The sequence below is a fragment of the Mytilus edulis genome, chromosome 13 (assembly GCF_963676685.1).
Source record: "Mytilus edulis chromosome 13, xbMytEdul2.2, whole genome shotgun sequence".
Taxonomy (NCBI): domain Eukaryota; kingdom Metazoa; phylum Mollusca; class Bivalvia; order Mytilida; family Mytilidae; genus Mytilus; species Mytilus edulis.
The window spans coordinates 43400-65875 of NC_092356.1; the positions used below are offsets into that span (position 1 = coordinate 43400).

General features: G+C 34.6%; 1 protein-coding gene across 2 annotated transcripts in view; it reads right to left on the reverse strand.

Annotated features, from left to right (window-relative positions):
• Positions 1-10497: 10497 nt before the first annotated feature.
• Positions 10498-22476, reverse strand: part of LOC139500572 (high affinity cationic amino acid transporter 1-like) — a 53030-nt gene continuing 41051 nt past the window's right edge. For both annotated transcript variants that reach the window (XM_071289322.1, XM_071289323.1), the window contains 3 exons: positions 21907-22044; positions 11305-12472; positions 10498-10846 (listed from right to left, as the gene is read on the reverse strand). In XM_071289322.1, the coding sequence (XP_071145423.1) occupies positions 10734-10846; positions 11305-12472; positions 21907-22044 (1419 nt within the window). In that variant the 3' untranslated portion in view covers positions 10498-10733. The remainder of the gene's footprint in view (positions 10847-11304; positions 12473-21906; positions 22045-22476) is intronic.

Genomic DNA, 22476 nt, shown 5'->3' on the forward strand with positions numbered 1-22476 from the left:
ACAAAAGGCAAAACTCGAAATCTCAAACGAATAGATAAACACTGTCATAATCCCGACTTGGTACAGGAATATTCTTGTACAAAATAGGCCATTAAAGCAGGGCCATAACACTAGTGTAGAGAGTCCCAGTTTTAAGTTTAAGTGACAAATTATTGTATAGTCAGTTAATAATTATGAACAGTTGACCTCTACTATTACGTGGCAAAAACCAATTTAACAATTATCCTTTATCCTCAAACTTGTACGTCCACAGAAAGTAAATTAACACAGGTAAATAATAAAAAATAGTTTTGACGTTCATAGTTCGAACTATTGTTTCCAGTCGGTACATGATTATTTAAAACACTTTATTCTACTATCACGCGGCCATCACCAAGTTAATGAAACTGACATGTTTAAATGCCCATATAACATATATCTTGGGAAAATAATGTGAAATTGTGTGCTGTACATTTTATATACAATGAAGTTAGATGCGTCTACCATGATTATTATCACTTTCCGGTCCAAACTTCCACCCCATATTATCTCTATTGTATTTTTCTTGTTACTGAACGTTTCGCATCGAATACTCATTGTAATACTTCGGTTGGACGATCAAAAGTTTTAAGTGCGTTCTCAACTTTTTATAAAAAATGTAGCTAAAATATTTTAATGTTGGTTTACAGTCATCCTTACCTGTAAATAAAGAACTAATTGATTCACTTAATAAACTAGAAAAGCATAACATTTTCACAGAATTGGATTATAAAATTACAGAAAAAGAGATAAATGAAGCAGTTAAATCACTAAAAAACAATAAATCAAGCAGCTTTGACTCAATAATAAATGAGATGCTCAAGTGCAGCCAATCATTTCTGCTTAAATGTTTTGTAAAGATATTTAAGAAAGTATTAACTTGAGGAAAATTTCCTGATATATGGGCTAAAGGATTTATAGTCCCATTACATAAAAGTGGATCTAAAGATGATTCCTCAAATTTTAGGGGCATCACGATAGGTAGTTGTGTAGGAAAACATTTTATAAAGATACTTAATAAAAGATTAGAAAAGTTTATAACTAAAAGAAATATAGTTGGTCCAGAGCAGATAGTATTTTGTAAAGGAAAAAGAACTAGTAACCACATGTTTGTACTTAAAACCTTAATTGATAAATACACTAAGCAGGGACATAAACGCCTCTATACCTGTTTTGTTGATTTTAAAAAGGCCTTTGACAAGGTTTGGCATTTAGCATTATTTTTTAAATTGAGAAAGCTCGGATTGAGCGATTTACTTTATAATGTAATTAAAGATATGTATAAAAACACATCTCTATGTGTAAAAACTAATAGTAACACACTAACTAAAAATTTCCCATCAGATATTGGTGTTCGTCAAGGGGATAATCTGAGCCCTACATTGTTTAAACTTTTCATAAATGATTTACCTGAAATATTTGATTCTGGCTGTTGCCCAGTTTTACTAAACAACAGAAGCCTTAACTGTTTAATGTATGCAGATGACCTCATTATGATTTCTGAAACTTCATCTGGATTACAAAATTGTTCAGATAATTTAATGGATTATTGTAGTAAATGGGGACTAGAAATTAACATGAAAAAAACAAAAGTATTAATTTTTAATAACGCAGGAAGAATTTCAAAGGAAAAATTCACATTTAATGGTCAGCTTATTAATAATGAGAAAAAATATAATTATCTTGGCATGATATTCACTGTATCTGGCAGATTTACAGATGCTAAGTTTAATCTTTATAATAAAGCATTAAAAGCCTTTTTTAAATTAAAAAGATATTTCACCCATTTTAAACCTAATATTAAAACACTTTTACATCTTTTTGACCACATGCTGAAGCCGATTTTGTTATATGGCTCAGAAATTTGGGGTCAATTCTCTCCAAATAAGTTACAATCAAAAGGAGATAACTATTTTTTCCAAATGTGCAAAGATGTAATTATTGAAAAATTACATATTAAATTTTGTAAATATTCTCTACAGGTACCTAGAAGATCAACAAACCTAGCAGTGATGGGAGAGTTGGGGCGCTACCCCCTATCTCTTGAGGTTATTCTTAATATAGCTAAATTTTGGCTCAGACTCACAGAACAAAATAACTCTCTCATTAAAGAAGCATTTGAAGAGTCTAAAATTGTATCTAAAACATATAAAGACAATTGGTTGGAAAGCATTTATTCATTATTTAAATATCTTAATTTAACCCCAGAATATTTGTTAAATCACAAATCTCATATAAAGTCAATTATCATTAAAAAAAACTCCGAATTAAATATGATGAAATTTGGCTTAACCAATTAAATAATGACCAACCTGGCATGGTGCAAGGAAATAAATTAAGGACCTACAGACTATTTAAAAATAATATAGGCCTTGAAAAATATTTATTGTTAAATAATTGTAAAACATTAAATGAGTTAACCAAATTTAGAATTAGTGCCCATGAACTTGAAATAGAAAAGGGAAGACATAAGGGAATACCCCCAGATAAAAGATTTTGTAAATTATGTAATAATGACATTGTTGAGGATGAAATTCATTTTCTTCTTCAATGTCCATCACTTAAAACTGAAAGGTCCAGTTTTATTTCAGATTTATCCTCTAAATTTACTAATTTTAAAACTTTAAATGACCAATCTAAATTTGTATGGTTGATGTCAAATGAAGATCCATTTGTTAATAACATAATGATTAAATTAATAGATAGTTTAATAAAATCTAGAAGAGTTAAATTAAGCATAAACACATGAGTAGTCCAGCTCTTCTTCTAATTATAAAACGGTTTTGATTGTGTTCACTCACTCATTAAATTTGAGAATATATACTGTATTTGTTGTCTCCCTTCTCTTATATAATATTGTTTTAATTTTATTGTCATGTATTGTAATTTCAATGAAAAAAATCAACACAATTATTTGTACACTTTAATTTAAACTGTAATTGTACTGCTCCTCGGGGCGTCTTGATTGACAAATAAAAATTGTTGTTGTTGTTGTCTAAGGCAGCAACTGTGACAAAAATGCAGTTTAGGGATAAGACAATACTTGTAATTTATCGTTGAATTTAATCTATAATAAATTACCCGTTTGAACAATGCGTTAACGAAAAATACATATACAATCATTCTTTTATCCTTGGTTGATATGAGACGCGTTAATTGTTGCCAGGGTGCTGTCTTCGAGGACTGCGCTCTTGGTATATATGTAACAAAAAATTTGTCCCGGCTTGACATTTGTTCCGCAGGTACAAATTTCATAGGAAATATGTTCCGCCAGAACTTATATCACAGAAAATATGTTCCAGCACTGTAAAATTTGTTCCGGAACTAATTTTTGACCAAATATGAAATAAGTTCCGGAACAAATATCATAGCTCCATGAATTTTGTTCCAGTTAATATTAAAAGTTTTAAATAAGTTCCTGTGATATTAGTTTTAGATCAAGATGTACATATTTCAAAGAAATCAATGAATAAGTTCTTCTTAAACCTATTTTCACTGAAATAAGTACCTTTGCAACATATTACACAGCGAAACATTTAATGTTACACTTGAATTAAAATGCAAGCTAAATGCTCTACTGAGTGTGCTGGCATGGGATACATGTGCAATTGTAGGCATGACTGTAATGTTCTACAGGATTAAGCGATGGTAATGTATCATAATTTGTATCTAGATTTTTATGTGGTATTCCTCCTTGGTTCCTGTTAACTGTCACGGCCCTGTGTTCTAGTCACACATGTACTTGTCATGGAATAGTTTCAAAAGAGTGTGTTTATTTGTTTCTTCATGTGTTTGAATTTGGAATTATTGATCAGTCATTTTGTCCTTTTCAAATTAGTTCATATGTTCATCTTGAACTATACTTTAATTTTTTCTGAAAGATTTTTCTTGTCCTACTCTTTTCTGGCTCAAAAGTGGGACTGTCATTTTGATATTTTTTACGTATTTAATTAAACATTTGCTATAGTTCACAAGATCCTAATTTGTTGATTTACATTTTTTATTTATTATCTTATCAATATAATATACTTATTTTTATAATGCACTTGAATGATAACTTTAAACTAACTGATGACAAATGTTCAGTATATAAGATATTAACCTGTTTAACCAGTGGAACATATTTCACAGACAAGGAACTTATTTTATCAGGTTAGGAACAAATCTCATAAACCCAGAACTTATTCACCAAGTAAGGAACAAATCTCATAAACCTGGAACCGATTTCACTAGGTTAGGAACAAATTTCACCGACCCGGTACTTATTTCACCAGATAAAGTGTGGAACTTATTTTTCAGAGATGGAACAAATTATATTGAAATCATCTATGAAAAAAGTTCTTCCAGAACATAACTCCTGTGATATTAGTTCCATATACAGACACCGATTCATTGTGCGAGTTTGCTCATTTATTAATTGGCCGTCGACGGATGGACATCGGAAAGTAAATACAAGCAAATAAAGAAGTTTAAAAGGAAAGTTTGTAAACCTAGTTTGAGTTGAAAGCTTGTGGTTTTGAAGCACGCGGGTTTTAAAGTCTTTACGGTTGTTGCAAGCTTCCGGTTTGTTCCGATACTGTTATTTCCATCGGGAATGGTTGCAGTCCCTCGAACAGGTGGTTTGTAAAAGTCTGGTGACTTTGGCGATTCGGATCCTAAGTATAACAATTATTAGAAGCTACCGGGTTGTTCCGACATTGTAATTTCCCTCGGGAATGGTCGCAGTCCCTCGAACAGGTAGTTTGTAATAGTCTGGTGACTTCAGTGCTCCGGAGACTAGGTGTTTCAAAACTAGTTGTCTCAGAAACTAGGTGCTTCAGAGACTAGGTGTTTCAGGAACCTAGGATTTTTAAAGCTTGTTCTTAAGTTTAATATAATTGTTTGTCAAATTAGTTGGGACCTCAGAGGCAGTAAAAGGTTCAAGGATAAATTGAGGTTATAGTGTGAAAACGGATACGAACATATAGTTCATAAGCCAAACACGTTACACAACGATTTTATTTTCGTGTGAGAAAGAGGGGGGGGGGGGGGGGGCAAGTCGGAAAAAAAATCTTACAATTTTAGCATCCTTTGACTTTTGAAATTCACATTAAATATCAGTTTCAAATGTGTCGTTAGAATGATTATCCGCTTCATCAGTGATAGTGGTTCTGAAGATCACAACAGACTTATATGATAACTAGACTCAGTGATGATGATAATAGCCAAAGAGGGAAATTAAAGATGAACTCTTAGATACAGACCGTGACAAATTAGTTTACATGTTAAAAAATTCGGATGTGAGAAAACTCGAATTTTAAATCAATGACATATTAAAATGCAAGATTAAGAATTCAAATGTGTCTTGATATAATTTAACTGTAGATTTTAATCGTTATAAATAGAATCAGAGGGTTGTGTTGATCTTTCGTTTTCAATTTCGAAGGTTTTTGAAGAAATAAGAATGGAATAAAAGCTGTTAATTATAAGCTTACAAAAAAAAGCAAAGCTTGGGTAAGGGTGATTTTGTCATTCTTCTTCAATGTTTAATAATATTGAGAATGGAAATGGGGAATGTGCCAAAGAGACAACAACCCGACCATAGAAAAAAGAAACAACAGCAGAAGGTCACCAACAGGTCTTCAATGTAGGGAGAAATTCCCGCACCCGGAGGCGTCCTTAAGCTGGCCCCTAAACAAATATATACTAATTTCCAAATTGTACACAAGAAACTAAAATTAAAATAATACAAGACTAACAAAGGCCAGAGGCTCCTGACTTGGTACAGGCGCAAAAATGCGGCGGGGTTAAACATGTTTGTGAGATCTCAACACTCCCCCTATACCTCTAGCCAATGTAGAAAAGTAAACGCATAACAATACGCCTTTAAATAACAATACGATCTTTAAACCTTTTAAAGATCGTCTTTCATTGATGTATATTTAACTCGCTTGGTATACTATGAATTACTTTTCATTATGAAAATGAAAACAGACGTCAGAGCTACATGAAATAATTGCCACTGCACGTTAACCAAATAACAATCAAATCAATATGTATTGCCCTACTGACTCAGATTATATTATATTTTTCCAACAGACAATTATGCATCGAATAATCTCTCTTTGACCGTACAATCGGAAAAGTTATACTCTTAAATGTAACGAGGGGTGTTAACCAGATTTTATGTAATATGGTTAACTATACAATTTTAACTACCATTGAATTTATACTTTTATGTCCAATGCGTTAATGATCATACGCAATGCCAAATCATATTATAACAGGAATCTACTGTTGAACGCCCCATGTGCGTTTTGTCCTGATCATGCCGGAAAATTTTCCAATGGACGTTAAGCAACCAACCATTAATCAATCTACCCAGACAAATACTGAGCGCTCGATTCAAGTATGGTATACTAACTGACTATGCAGTATGGGCTTTGCTCATTATTAAAGGCCGTACGGTGACCCAAGTTGTTGGTCTCTTGTGGAGACATGTCTCACTGTCAATCATACCACATCTTCTTTTTTAGAAGGATTCCGTGGTATCTGTAGCATAAACTTCTTGCCGTTATACAGTGTACCTATTTTTCTATTGACCGTCTACATTTTCTGCCCCAAGGGTGAGTTGGGAATACGAAATATGCTCACCTGGTCTTCTTCCTTCCGGCACTAAAACGCTTGCCAGCTACGTCCTGTCCGAATTAAGATGTGAAATCCGATGCCTCGTGTAAAGATAGTGCCACGCTTTTTACACGTTAAGAAACCTTGCAACAACTCGTTGAGGGGTCCGAAGGTGGCCTGTTGCAAGGCAAAGGTTCTGTCCCGATCCAATATACCCTCATTTTCAAGTGGCAGTCCAAATTTCCCCGAATATCATCAAGGATGACCTCTATTATTACAAGAACTACCTATTTTTGTTGACTTGTTCTCGTCCTGAATGTATGAAAAATTTGCCACTAGACGTTAAGCATCCGACCATCAACCAATCAATCTTCATTTTTTTCCCTTCATTACCTTTCGCCGTCTTTACCGAATGTGTTGTAGAATCGGGGTACACTTCCGCAGCACATGAGGCGACCATCTGTCCTTCATCACCTTTCGCCGTCTTTACCGAATGTGTTGTAGAATCGGGGTACACATCCGCAGGACATGAGGTGACCATCTGTCCTTCATTACCTTTCGCCGTCTTTACCGAATGTGTTGTAGAATCGGGGTACACATCCGCAGGACATGAGGTGACCATCTGTCCTTCATTACCTTTCGCCGTCTTTACCGAATGTGTTGTAGAATCGGGGTACACCTCCGCAGCACATGAGGAGATAATCTGTCCTTCATCAACTGTCTCCGTCTTTACCGAATGTGTTGTAGAATCGGGGTACACATCCGCAGGACATGAGGTGACCATCTGTCCTTCATACCTTTCGCCGTCTTTACCGAATGTGTTGTAGAATCGGGGAACACTTCCGCAGCACATGAGGCGACCATCTGTCCTTCATTACCTTTCGCCGTCTTTACCGAATGTGATGTAGAATCGGGGTACACCTCCGCAGCACATTAGGTGATCATTGACATTCCCGGATTGTTTATGTTGCATCTGTTTACTTGCGAAGTGGTATTAATCTTATGTAGATTCTAAATAGTCTAAAATAGTTCTAGATGATATGTTATCCGATTTTTCTGTGAAACTTATTTTATCAAAATCTTTTTATCTTTCAACGATGTAAACCACCATTTCCTATGAAAAATTGTAAAATCGCCCTTAAGAAAAACGCATAATTCTTTACAATACAAATATTTATCTGTTACTTTATGATACAATACGGCATATTTTGTAAATAAATACCTAAAATGTTAAACATGCTACACAAAGAAACAAGTGACCAGTATCCTGGTGTATCTTAATAACAATAATTATTGAATTTGGTGGAGTTTTTCAACAAAGTGTCAGCAATTCTATGAGAACAAACTGTGCGACTCTCCTTGTCAAACTCTTCTTATTTTCATACGAGTCTTAGCTTCATCTGGCCCTAGTCAAGAAGAAAAAGATCAAAGCAAAATCATTTAATTTTACATTCAGTTATATATTGATGATATTCTTTCCATTAAAGATATATACCTTTTCTGATTTGGTTCCATTATTATTTCCTCCAAAAAAAGAAATTTAAAAAAAAAACAAGCAACGGCTTCATATTCGTTTTAGGTTCACACACTGAATTTGACTTAAACGCCATCTCAGTACCAGAATTTATGAAAAACCGGACGATTTCAATTTATTAATCCCCTCAATAAAAAAAAGTACATTGGAAGCTTAAGATACTAAGACCTTGTTGATACATATTCCGTAATAACGTCAAATATTAATATATATATTGTAGGTACGGACGTCGTTTATCATCTTATTAATAGATCTGTGAATTGTCAACCTTTTCTGTGTGGTCCATTTTTTTGGTATTACTTATACTTTCGACGTGGCTCGGTACTTATACATCCCGCCAATGTATTATCCTATCGTCATTTTTTTTTCTTTTACTTTCATGTTTTATTATCTGCTTTTGCTATAAATAAAGACAACAGTAGTATACCGTCGTTTAAAATTCATAAAATCCGGGTTATAAACTAAAACTGAGGGAAACGTATCAAATATAAGAGAACTGTAGCACACACAGAAACGAACTACAGTATAATGTAACAATGGCCATTTTCTTGACTTGGTATAGGACATTTTATGAAAAATGGTGTGTTCAACCTGGTTTTGTGGCATGCCAAACCTACCGATGTAATGGCAGTGTTAGTTATAACATTAAAATGACAACATTACACGACAGGTTTACAAAAATCAAACAGATAAATGGGAGAAAATATAGGTCTGAGAAACAAACGAATAATAGCCATCAAAAGGTTACAGGTTTAAAAAATATTTGAATACACCAGACGCGCGCTACGTCCACACAAATCTATGCTCAGATGTAAAAAGTTTGAAAGCCGTAACAACTACAAAGTTAAAGATAGCCGAGGACCAAAAGTTCCAAAAAGTTGTGAGGCCAGGTTTATCCGCCTGGGACAAAATCATCAAGAATAATACATAGTTTTGCAAACAGTAAATTTTATAAAATGACTATATAATAGATATATATTATTAAACTGAAGTTGTGACTAGTTATAGAATAAAAACGAATACATTACAAAATCACAGCCCTGTGAGCCATAGTCAATGCGACGCCCAAAGTGACGCCACATATAAATTTCTAAAACGTGTTCCGAAAATTAAGAAAGAATTTGGCTAAAATTCAAGATTAGATTTATATGACTTATCTAACTTATAATTTAGTAACAGTAAAAATTATGATACTAATTAATATTTAATTGTAGTAGTAATTAGGTAATTAATTGTATTATCTAGCTTTATGGGGGTTTCTTCTCATCAATTTGCAAACCAAATATACCGTGTTAATTTCGTTGATCCAAAATTAAATCTACCAAATGAACTGGATCAGTAGTTATCCCCAACACAACACACTAATACAACAGAAAACAATACGTTAAGACATTTGACAAAATCCGACGACAACAACAAACACAACATCAAAACCCAACAAATTAATTTGGGATGGAAAAGTACCGGGCCATGTCTATAAGTCATTTTGTTTTCCCTCTTGACACATTTGCATGAACCGATGTTGACTGCTGTACCCCTATTTCAAACGTTTGTTTGATTGTCTTTGTTTTGTGGTCAAGAGAATTTTATACAAATGTACAGCAAGTGAGAGATTGGGTTATTTATATCAGGTTTAATCCACCGTGGTCTTGCTATATTTCATTTAAAAAAAATGGCTAACGTAGATACAAGTATCTCGTCATAGGGAATGGATAAATTGTACGGCGTAAACAATCACTTAAACAAAACGATCTCTGAAACTGACATTATCAATGTATATATGTCATACGATCTTAGCTACTAACTCCCGAGACCACCTTATTTGAATAAAATAGGGATCATTAGCAATGTAAAAGAAATAAAGTTATAACAATAAGAATACATATCTGACATCAGACTCGGACTTCTCTTAAACTGAATTTTAATGTGCGTATTGTTATGCTTTTACTTTTCTACATTGGCTAGAGATATAGGAGGAGGGTTGAGATCTCACGAACATGTTTAACCCCGCCGCATTTTTGCGCCTGTCTAAAGTCAGGAGCCTCTGGCCTTTGTTAGTCTTGTATTATTTTAATTTTAGTTTCTTGTGTACAATTTGGAAATTAGTATGGCGTTCATTATCACTGAACTAGTATATATTTGTTTAGGGGCCAGTTGAAGGACGCCTCCGGGTGCAGGAATTTTTCGCTACATTGAAGACCTGTTGGTGACCTTCTGCTGCTGTTTCTTTTTTCTATGGTCGGGTTGTTGTCTGTTTGGCACATTCCCCATTTCCATTCTCAATTTTATATCAGGTTATTCATAATTTTTTATTGTTTATTTAAATATTCACTTAACCATGAATCCTATTAATGTTTTTAATTTGAATTAATTTGCTCAATCTTATTCATACTTTGATTGTTATAAAATAAACAGGAGTTCTTCAATTTATGATAATCATAATTCATATAGATTTCTGCTAAGGTGTCATAGCTTGTTTTAGATATTTCAGATTAAATTTAAACCATGTTCTCCTCATCATGTTATCCTTTGTCCTCTCTCAGCTTATTAACGTAGACGTTACAGCAACTTCTTATCACTTAATTGGTGTCCTTTCTTGGTCAGTTATTTCATAAAGTACGACTTCTTGATCGTCTATTTCAATTTCTGTACTGTGTCGTATTCCATATATAAAATAAACAATTAATCCTGAAAAAAAAGTCGTGATTTAAACAAAAATGAAATATACCCAAGCCAAGAGCCTTTAATTCAGCTGAATTGCGTTTTGCATTTTGGTTATACGTTTTTACATTTATTGTTTGAACAGAAATCAGCCGTTAGTTTTTCTCGTTTGAATTGCTTTACATTTTCAGGGCATTACATAGCTTGTTAGGCGGTAAAAGTTTTGCTCATTGGTGACGGTCGTACAGTGAGCTATATTGGCGAATTTCTACGATATTGGTCTCTGGTTGGGAGCTGGATGGGTTTTGTAACTTGTGTTCTTTATTGATATTCAAATTAAAAATTGTTTTTGATTCACTTAAATAAAACAGTTTATTCATTAGAGCATAATGATCACTCGTTGGTTTAGAACGTATTTTTGTCCTGATAAATATTTAAGTTTCTGAAAATTATATCGTTGTATCTTTATTAAGAGTTAAACTTACCAAGAAAAAGCCAAACACTGAATCGTAACCAAGCTTTATATGATAATGATGACATCATCAACATATTTATAAATATCACAAGCAGCGGTACGAACGGCACATACGGAGTTTTAAACAGTAAACTGGTTTGATTTTGCGGCTGCTTAACAATAACAATAGTTGTTACAATTAATGTTATAACAGAAATAAAAAAGCAAGCAGTCGCCCACCACGAACCAGTAAACAATGAGTTACTAGCAAATGTTACTATGAAGGAAAAAACAGTTGTTGCTATAATGAAGACAATAAGTGCTATTGATGACGTCATTGACGTTGCATTTGAAGGTTCTATGGCAACTCCTGGAGGAATTTGAAACAGACTACTCTGACTTCCACTTGGTGTATCGTTTATTACACTATCCATTTTGTGATACGTGCTATCACGTGGTTTGTCGGGCATAATCAACTGATTTTTTGGATCTTTCGACAATCGGTTGAAAAATTCAATTTCGTTTTTCGCAATGAAAGTTTTACTTAAGCCGTTATTATTTTTCGAATTACGTGTAAAGAAGGATGGATATACAAGTTCTGTGCTCTGAAAATATTTATCTTCATTTAAGTCTTCATATTCCTGGAAAAGCCCAACGTGTATTGGTTGATAACGAACGTGTAAAACACATACTGCTACACAAGTGTATGAAATCAAAGATCCCAATGCTAACATTTGTATTAACATATTTAATGTAACAAACATTGACAATAGACAGGCTATCAACAATGGAAATACTGTTAATTTAAACACTCCTCCAGTGTCGGGATTGAGTAAGCAGCACGGATATAATAAACGGTCCATTTTCATAGAAAAGAGCAACCTTGGTATTCCATGTATACTGCTAATCAAGGCAGCGGTTAGGCCTAATAATCCACCAATCGCAAACACATAAAATGATCCATTTACTCCTTTGTCTTGATAAGCAGTAGGTATAGCAATACTGTCTTGTAAATTATACCAGGGATATGACAATGTGACAGCCAACGTCACACATAAAATTAGAACGAACGTCAGAATGTTGGAAGTTATGATTGCACGTGGAACAGTTTTAATTGGTTCTCTTGTCTCTTCGCTAGATGAACATATGGAGTCTATTCCAGTAAAAATACAGAAAAGTGTTCCAGCACCGGCTATTATCTGACAATAGAAAAATAATTCAAAAATATATTGTCATAATTAATTAAAATCAGATTTCATTTATAATAACCCCAACTAAAGACAATGATTAAAACGTGAGGTTATGGACATGTTTCATTTTTGTGTATGTTTTTCCTGCACGTGTTCGGTAAATGATGTTTAGTATGTTCAAACTTTTAACAAATATTAATATAAGGGATTCAGTGAACACCGACTTTGATGTTAAAAGGTATTTCCTTCTCCATTCTTGTTTGCAACGTTATAATCTGGTATTTAGCTAAACCATTAGATAAATGATGTAAGCGGCTTATGCAGTTATAAATAAATGATATAAGCAGCCGCATGGCGCAATTTTTTGCATTCTGACAATTTAAAATAAGACATGTCAAGAAAAAGCAGTAGAGCAACGGCAGGCAATCGTCTAGATACTGTCATAGCATCTTTGAAGGCCCCGTCTATTGCAGAAAGGTTATTTTTTAGCCCAGTGCCAGAGGCAGGTTCAGTCGCCAGCGGCGGTGGTTCGCCAACGGTAAAAGAGCATGGTCCAGAAAAGGCTATGGCCAAATGGTAAAAGATTTACAGTCGAAATATGATTCCCTTGAATATAAAATTAAACGTCTGAGACTGGAAAAATCAATGAGTAATACTACGATCTGTGAAAAAAATGTAAATTTTGATTATCGTAGTAAGGTCGTATTACGGTCGTGGTGAGGTCTTCAAGATCGTGATGAGCGTGGCCAACTTTGAACATGTTCAAAACAATCGTGGTGCGGTCGTGGCGAAATCAGGTCCTAGTAGAAGCGTAGTGAGAGTGCACTAAGATCGCAAAGGTCGCTGTACACTCGTAGCGAAAGCGTGATTCTATTCGGAGAGACTGCGCTACAATCTATCAACGACGTTATTACGACCTAACAACGACCATCACGTTCTCACCGCGACCAAACTACGCTTCCACTACGACTATACCACGCTGTTCACGACCATAGTACGATTCTAGCACGCCCTTGCCGTCCTCAGCACGATCTTCTTACGACCTGACTACGTTCACACTACGACCATCGTTCTCATTGTCATTTTTACATAAAATATATAAAAACAGCTCCTTAGATGTTGTTTGTCTGTATGTAATTATACATTTGCTCTAACGGCTCAACCATGCTTCTCGTTTTTTTATTAGATTATACCGTTGGTTTTCCCGTTTAAATGGTTTTACACAAGTAATTGTTTGGGCCCTTTCTAGCTTGCTGTTTGATAAGCCATGGCTCCGTCTTGAAGGCCGTACCTTGGTCTTTAATGGTTTACTTTTATAAATTGTTACTTGGTTGGAGAGTTATCTCATTGGCACTCATACCACATCTTCCTATATCTATTGACACTTGTGTGTCATCTCTGCTATCGTTCCCTTAAATATCGTCATTGAGCTTTATGGACCAGCAATAGGTTGGGTTGGTCGGTCCGACATCTGTGCTTGATCAGAATTCGTTACTTTACTTCCTCTGCCTCTACATCAACCCCTACCACCACGCCCATGTGTTCTAGTACATTTTGGTGGCATGACTGTTTCCGAGAAATCTACGTATTAATCAGAAATAGGAGGAATGGAACTGTATTGATATGGAACAAGATGTTGACGTTATTGCTGAGAACGCAGTAAGATCGCGGTATAAACGTAGTATAATCGTGGTAAGAACGTGCTATAATCGCAGTAAGATCGTGATGCAATCGGATAGCTAGTGGTATGGTCGTAGTGAGAACGTGAAGAGCGTAGAAAGATCTTGATAAGCGTAGAGAGGTCGCAGAATAAATTCGGTGAGAACGTGGTATAATCGTAGCGGTATCGTTGTAGAAGCGTAATGAGGACGTAGTAACATCGTGAAAGCAACGAAAATTTACATTTTCATGTCGCTTATACCGCGACCTCACCACGTTCTGAATTTATTTTTAGATCGCGGTGAGCGTGGTGCGATCATGGTCTAGTGGCACTGGGGCTTAAACGTACAGTTACCTCACTATCTTCTGATGTGGTAGATCAAGTCCAAGAACATATAAATCAGTTACAACTTCAAAATTCGGGTGTAAGAGGTACGAAAGCCCGTAAAATAACAGACTTTGTTTGGCCAAACCCCCTAGACTTCTTAGAGAGCAGGCACGTAATTGACATTGGCAATGGAAACCAAATTCGTAAAAATGGGTTAACAAAGAAATTGACACTTGGTCAGGTCTCCATTGAAAAATATGGTTATGCTAGTATTGAGATCATGAATGACATGCTTCGTAGTGGGGATTTATTACACAGGGAACTGCCAGACTATCTGTATTGCATACAATCTATTTTTCGATTAGCAGCTAACAGTGTTTTACTTTATGATATGGAGTACAGGGACCGCCAGGCACTTGAAAAAATCAAATGGGGTACTTATATATCTAATCTTATGGACTTTCATCTTGTTCAGAAACCAGATAGTGTTACAGCAAAGGCTATTCAAGAGATCCAGAATGTGTCGCGTAGTGCAAACAATGCTAATTATAAGGATCAACATTAAGGCTTTAATAGTTACAACAAAAAGGGGACAGGACCCTTTCTTCCTAATGGTCGCATTATTTGTAGGCGTTTTAACACAGGTGATTGTTATCGAAAGGACTGTAAGTTGGCACATCACTGTGCAATATTTTATTCAAAAAATTGCAATGCTCCACAGCACTCTACTTCATTTCAATTTTGTCAGTCCAATAGTGTTTCCACACAACAGTAAACCCAACCAGAATTCAATATGCATGGTTCAAAAAACGAAGGAACTTCGGGTCGTTAGACCCACACACATGGACTGCATTACTGCCAACATCAGATTTTGATTAAAATTTTATTATTGATGGTGTAACTAATGGTTTTAATCTGATGAATAATTTGTTTGACTCTAATTTTGTATGTGATTTTAATGAGCCTTTTGTAAAAATTACAAGTCAGCATTAGAAAATTCTGATAAGGTTGACCTGAAATTAAGGTCCGAATTTAAACTGGGTAATTATATTTTGTACAATGAGATAGAGACTCCGAAACTTGTAAGTGCTCTTAGTGCAATACAAAAACCTAACGGTTCAGTAAGATTAATTCATGATGCTAGTTTACAGAGGTTTGGCAGTATAAACTATTATGCAAGTGATACATCATGTAAATATATGGACTTAAAAGATGCATGTAAAATTCTTAAAGAATGTGATTTCCTGGCAAAAGTGGATTTGTCAAATGCTTATAGAAGTGTGAAAGTGCTTTCAACCAATTACCCTTATACTGGGTTGCACTGGAGATTTCAAGATGATAATCAGGATACATTTTTCTATGACACTATGTTACCTTCTGGAGCAGCTCAAAGCCCACGTTTTTTCAGAGACTTAGTAGTGCTGTGTATAGAATTATGAAATCAAAATATATTTTTTGTGTAATTGCATATTTAGATGATTTTTTAATTATAGAGTCTACATATGATAGATGCTCTGCTGCTCTAACTTGTTTGGTTAAGCTCTTGCGTAAATTAGGTTTTTACATAAATTGGAATAAAGTTGAAGGACCGTCACAGCGTTTAATATTTTTAGGTATTTTGACAGATACATGTAAGTTAACACTGAGTTTACCAGGTGATAAGTTAACAGAATTTTTCTATTTGTTATGTGATTTTAAGGGTAAACATAGGGCTAGTAAAACAAATATTCTCTTATTGGGAAGCTTCATTGGAGTTGCCAGGTTATAAAGGGGGTCGAACTTTTCTTAGGCGTTTGCTAGACCTCAAGCATTTTTTGAAAGGAAGCCAACATGAAGTTATCTTGTCAGATGATTTTCGAAAAGACTTAAATTGGTGGATTCAATTTATACATGAATTTAATGGAACATTGAATTTTATAAACAACAAACCAATAACCAACATTCAAACAGATGCGTGCAATTTTGTTGAAGGTGCATTCTTTAACAGCGATTTGTTTTATATTAATTGGAATAGTTATCAAAGATACAAGGATGATAATTTAGTACGCCAGACGCGCGTTTCGTCTTCATAAGACTCATCAGTGACGCTTATATCAAAATATTTATAAAACCAAAAAAGTACAAAGAGGAAGAGCATTGAGAATCCAAAATTCCAAAAAGTTCTGCCAAATACGGCTAAGGTAATCTATGCCTGGGATAAGAAAATCCTTAGTTTTTTCGAACAATTCAAAGTTTTGTAACAGGAAATTTATTAAAATGACCACATTATTGATATTCATGTCAACACCGCAGTGTTGACTACTGGGCTGGTGATACCCTCGGGGATGAAACGTCCACCAGCAGTGGCATCGACCCAGTGGTGTAAATAGTTATCAAAGGTACCAGGTTTATAATTTAATACGACAGACGCGCGTTTCGTCTTCATAAGACTCATCAGCGACGCTCATATCAAAATATTTATAAAACCAAACAAGTACAAAGTTGAAGAGAATTGAGAATCCAAAATTCCAAAAAGTTGTGCCAAATACGGCTAAGGTAATCAATGCCTGGGATAAGAAAATCCTTAGTTTTTCGAAAAAGTCAAAGTTTTGTAACAGGAAATTTATTAAAATGACCACATTATTGATATTCATGTCAACACCGAAGTGTTGACTACTGGGTTGGTGATACCCTCGGGGACGAAACGTCCACCAGCAGTGGCATCGACCCAGTGGTGTAAATAGTTATCAAAGGTACCAGGTTTATAATTTAGTACGCCAGACGCGCCGGCAGTTGCGGATTTTCATATCAACATTAAAGAGAGAGTTCATCGGCACGAACAGCCACGAGACAAACATGTCATGGTATTTACATATAATATGACAGCACGTTCTATAATAAACAAAGGCACATGTAAATCATCATATGTTATGAATTTATTGCGACAACTTTTTTGGTTACAAGCGACGTTTAATTTCACCATTCAAGCAATATTTCTTCCTGGAAAATTTAATGTATTAGCAGACTGTATTTCAAGATTGCATAAAAAATGACAATTATCTAAGGTCTGGAGTTATATATATATATACTCGTGTTGTTTTATACCGTTTACTTTGAAGGCGCTTTGTTCTCATATGTCACCGGCCTTTGTATTTTACAGGTGGGGAAGAGCTTCGTGCAAGACTGTATAGTAGTATGCAGAAATACAAAGCCTGTGGTTTGTCAGAAGGAACAAAGCGTACATACAGGACTCAATTGAATTGTTTTCATACCTTTTGCGAATTATTAAACTTGGCCTTAGTGCCCTTTTCACCAGATATTGTGTGTTTACATATATCATATTTAGTGGTTGTGAAATCGTTTGCATATTGTACGATTGTGAATTATTTGAATATTATTAAGCATTTACACAAAACAAATGGACTAGAGGAACCAATATCCGGAAATTGGCAGATTCAGAAAGTTTTAAATGTAGTTCGTCGTTTTATAGGTGATGCATAGAAAGGTGCAGAACTTATGACACCTCGATTACTCCTAATAATAAAAACTAATTTAGATTTGAATTCGCAAAATGAAATGAAATGCATTTATGAAAATATGTAGAACATAGAGATATACAAATGTGTGATGTTCACTATCATAGGAATAGTTACGTTATTGAGCTTCAGTGGACGAAAACAGTACAATTTTGTGAACAAACATTAAATATTGTATTACCCTCCATAGTGGGGCATCCATTGTGTCCAGCTTCAGCAATAAAGGAATTATTGCATTTTCATTTTAAACGTGGTGCAAAGAAAGACGCCCCTTTATTGTGCAAATAAACTCATCATAGATACCAGGACTAAATTAAGTATATATGCTAGACGCGCGTTTCGTCTACAAAAGACTCATCAGTGACGCTCGAATCCCAAAAAGTTAAAAAAGGCCAAATAAAGTACGAAGTTGAAGAGCATTGAGAACCAAAAATCTTAAAAGTTTTGCCAAATACAACTACGGTAATCTATGTCTGAGGTAGAAAAGCCTTAGTATTTCAAAAAATTCAAAAATTTGTAAACAGTAAATTTATAAATATAACCATATCAATGACAATTCATGTCAGCACAAAAAGTTCTGACTACTAGGCTTGTGATACCCTCGGGGAAATATATCAGATGTTTATTTCACGCAATAATAGCATTTAATTAGCAGTGATGTCAAACAGCATATAACAGGTCACTCTTTTCGACGGGGCGGTGCCACTTGGTGTTTGCGCATTGGGATGTCAGACAGTATGATAAAGGATATTGGAATGTGGAAAAGTGATGCATATTTACGGTACACAGAAGTGGACCTCAGCAGAAAATTCGACATTGTGAAATCTTTTGTTGCTATCCTTCAACCTAACTAACTTGGTAAGTCCCCCCCCCTTTTTTTGGTTGGGCTGGGTATTGTCTACCCTTCATTGTACTGATTTCATTATTAATTGCATTTTCTATTATTAAAATTTGGCCCATTACACAGCCTTATGTTTATTTATCATATATATATATATATATATATTGCCAAACTTGGAATCAAAATAGGATTGGTGGACATCTGTATTGCTCTTTTGAAAACAATAACAACTCATGAAATTACGAATTTCAATGTATATATCTGTCGTCATAAAAATATGACTGATGCTTCACCAAAGTTTTTTACAATCTAGTCGCGTTTACTACTATCTTTTTAATGCTTACAATTTTGTATTAATATATTCTATATAGTCTATTTATATGTGATATGTTTTGATTCGGTAGCAGCAGAACACATAAACTCTGAGGAATCAAGACGTTTGTAACTAAAAGCACACTAGTAGTTCGTTGTTTCCATCATAGTGTGTGCGGTGCTCAGCATAGTTCGATGTTTCCATCATAGTGTGTGCGGTGCTCAGCATAGTTCGATGTTTCCATCATGGTGTGTGCGGTGCTCAGCATAGTTCGATGTTTCCATCATGTTGTGTGCGGTGCTCAGCATAGTTCGATGTGTCCAGCTCATCATAGTGTGTGCAGTGCTCAGCATAGTGTTTCCATCATAGTGTGTGCGATGCTCAACATAGTTCGATGTTTCCATCATAGTGTGTGCGGTGCTCAGCATAGTTCGATGTTTCCATCATGGTGTGTGTGGTGCTCAGCATAGTTCGATGTTTCCATCATGGTGTGTGCAGTGCTCAGCATAGTTCGATGTTTCCATCGTGGTGTGTGCGGTGCTCAGCATAGTTCGATGTTTCCATCATGGTGTGTGCGGTGCTCAGCATAGTTCGATGTTTCCATCATAGTGTGTGCGGTGCTCAACATAATTCGATGTTTCCATCATGGTGTGTGCGGTGCTCAGCATAGTTCGATGTTTCCATCATAGTGTGTGCGGTGCTCAGCATAGTTCGATGTTTCCATCATGGTGTGTGCGGTGCTCAGTATAGGTCGATGTTTACATCATGGTGTGTGCGGTGCTCAGTATAGTTCGATGTTTCCATCATAGTGTGTGCGGTGCTCAGCATAGTTCGATATGTTAAGCTCATCATAGTGGTTGCGGTGCTAAGTATTACGTATGTGTAAAATATGTTTTGTCTTTAGCGTTTAGTTTTCTGCCATTACTAATATAATACTTTTCTGCTTTTTACTAGTAATGGTTTGAGTTGTACCCTTTGTATTATCGTTCTTTTAAAACCATCATAAAATAAGTAATGCATTTCAAAGCATTAAGAATTGTATAAGTCCACAACACAACGTACAGTTTTATTACGTATGCCATTTTTCTTTGAAGCTTTGTTATTAATTGAACCTATTTATGTATCGATCTTCGTCTCTAAATCTGTTATTACACTGACATTATGTTTAAGTGAAAAATGCGTTCATTAATTATCTCTGGCAAATATAAAAATAATGAAAGCAGGGCAATGGACAGCTATTTCTTATCTTGAGAACAGCACCTATAAATCTTTACCATATTATGACATCATCTGCTCTTACTAGAATCGTTTAGCTGATTCCAACATTATCTCCTCGTAAATGTCAGGCCGTAATTTAATTAATGGATTTATTTAGTGAATATTTTACTTTGACTGTAATGGACAAAAAACGGAAGAGTTTAAATCCAGTTGATATCTCAATTGATGCCGTTTACAAATACATAAGATCACGAAATAGAGTTCCTAATATGTAATTATAAAATGATTTAAAAAAACAAGATATACCATATAAAATAAAATCATTCATCATATTTTTAAATAATGCTAAAGTCAACTTCAGTTTCGGATGTATGCATTTTAATTTTTGGCGTACGGCACACTTCCTTATTTTACTTTGTTTACGTCATATCTACCTCTCTTTTGTTTTTTGTTTTTTTACATGTAAACCTGTTTATCTTTGTCTTGAATACGATTTTTTTCCCCGGGGGAAATTTACTTTTTTTTTTTTTTTTTTTTATTTACCTCTGTCATATTTTCTATTGACCATTGTTTTTATTTACTATTTACCTCTGTCATATTTTCTATTGACCATAGTTTTTATATACTATTTACCTCTGTCTTATTTTCTATTGACCATTGTTTTTATTTACTATTTACCTCTGTCTTATTTTCTATTGACCATAGTTTTTATTTACTATTTACCTCTGTCTTATTTTCTATTGACCATTGTTTTTATTTACTATTTACCTCTGTCATATTTTCTATTGACCATCGTTTTTATTTACAATTTACCTCTGTCTTATTTTCTTTTTACATTGTTTTTATTTCAATTTACCTTTTTCATATTTCCTTTTTACCGTTGAGTAACTTTCTGCATCTAATGTGCACGTTACGATGATTACCTTGTTCTGCGTTCAGTTGACCTTCTTAGTAACCTTTGTTGAAATTTCCGTTTAATCTTGTATTGATTCTTGTTAACTTTGGTATCCTGATTTCACTTGTATTGTGTCCTGTTTTACCCTGTACGTTTGCGTTAAGTCCTGTTTACGTTAGATTTACGTCCTGCTTTATACCTTAGTTTTCTTAGTTTTACGTCCTGATTACCATTATCTTTTTTATTTTGTCGCACGTCCTGTTCAGCTTTGCCTCTTTCATGTCAACTTTTGTTCTGCGGCCCGATTACAAATGTCATGTTGAAGTTTGTCAAACGCCATGTTATATTTTATATCCAGCAAAATCCTACTGAATCAAAAACGCTTATTTGTTAAGAAATTAAAAAAAAAGGAATGTCGTGGCTATTTCCAGGTGTTACATGTAACAATGGCCTTCATTGAATTAATTTCTGATTGATTTCTGTAAACGTTTGGTTGTTTCATAATAAAATATTCTTTGTCGCATGTTTCAATGTTTGCCTCATCATGAAACAATAACCAGCACACGAATCGTCATTTACTTACTGGAATGACGATCAAACCCACTGTGCCTAACACTATTGAAAACAAAAAGTTTGGTTTAAAAAAATATGTATTGTAAACTTATGATACGTACCCCTGTCAAACCAAACGGGAAAAAGCCTGGTGGGTCCGTCCAATTCTCATGACGAACATGGAAGATACCAACACATATAATGCAAATAATGACTAGGCCATTCATTGTAGTTAGGATAAACGATAACAGTGTGGACGCCTAAAATATTACAAGAAATGTTCATAATAAAATAATACAGTAAATAAGCTCATCATAGATATCAGGATTAAAATTTTATATTAACGCCAGACGCGCGTTTAGTCTCCAAAAGACTCATCAGTGACGCTCGAATCTTAAAATGTTTATAGGGCCAAATAAAGTATGAAGTTGAAGAGCATTGAGGACCGAATTCATAAAAAAATGGCAAAATACAGCTAATGTTCATAATAAAATGATTGCTTACAAATGTGGTTATTTGAATATGTAAGAGAATGAATATAACATTCTTCGTAATTACATACAAGTTTATGAAAGTTGTCAAGGATTAATTGCATTGTTTAAAAATTGTTTTCGTAATGAGGGCAATGTTTAGAACTAATGCGTGTCTTCCTGTTTACGCATTTCATTTATTGATTAGTGTAAGTGATTTAA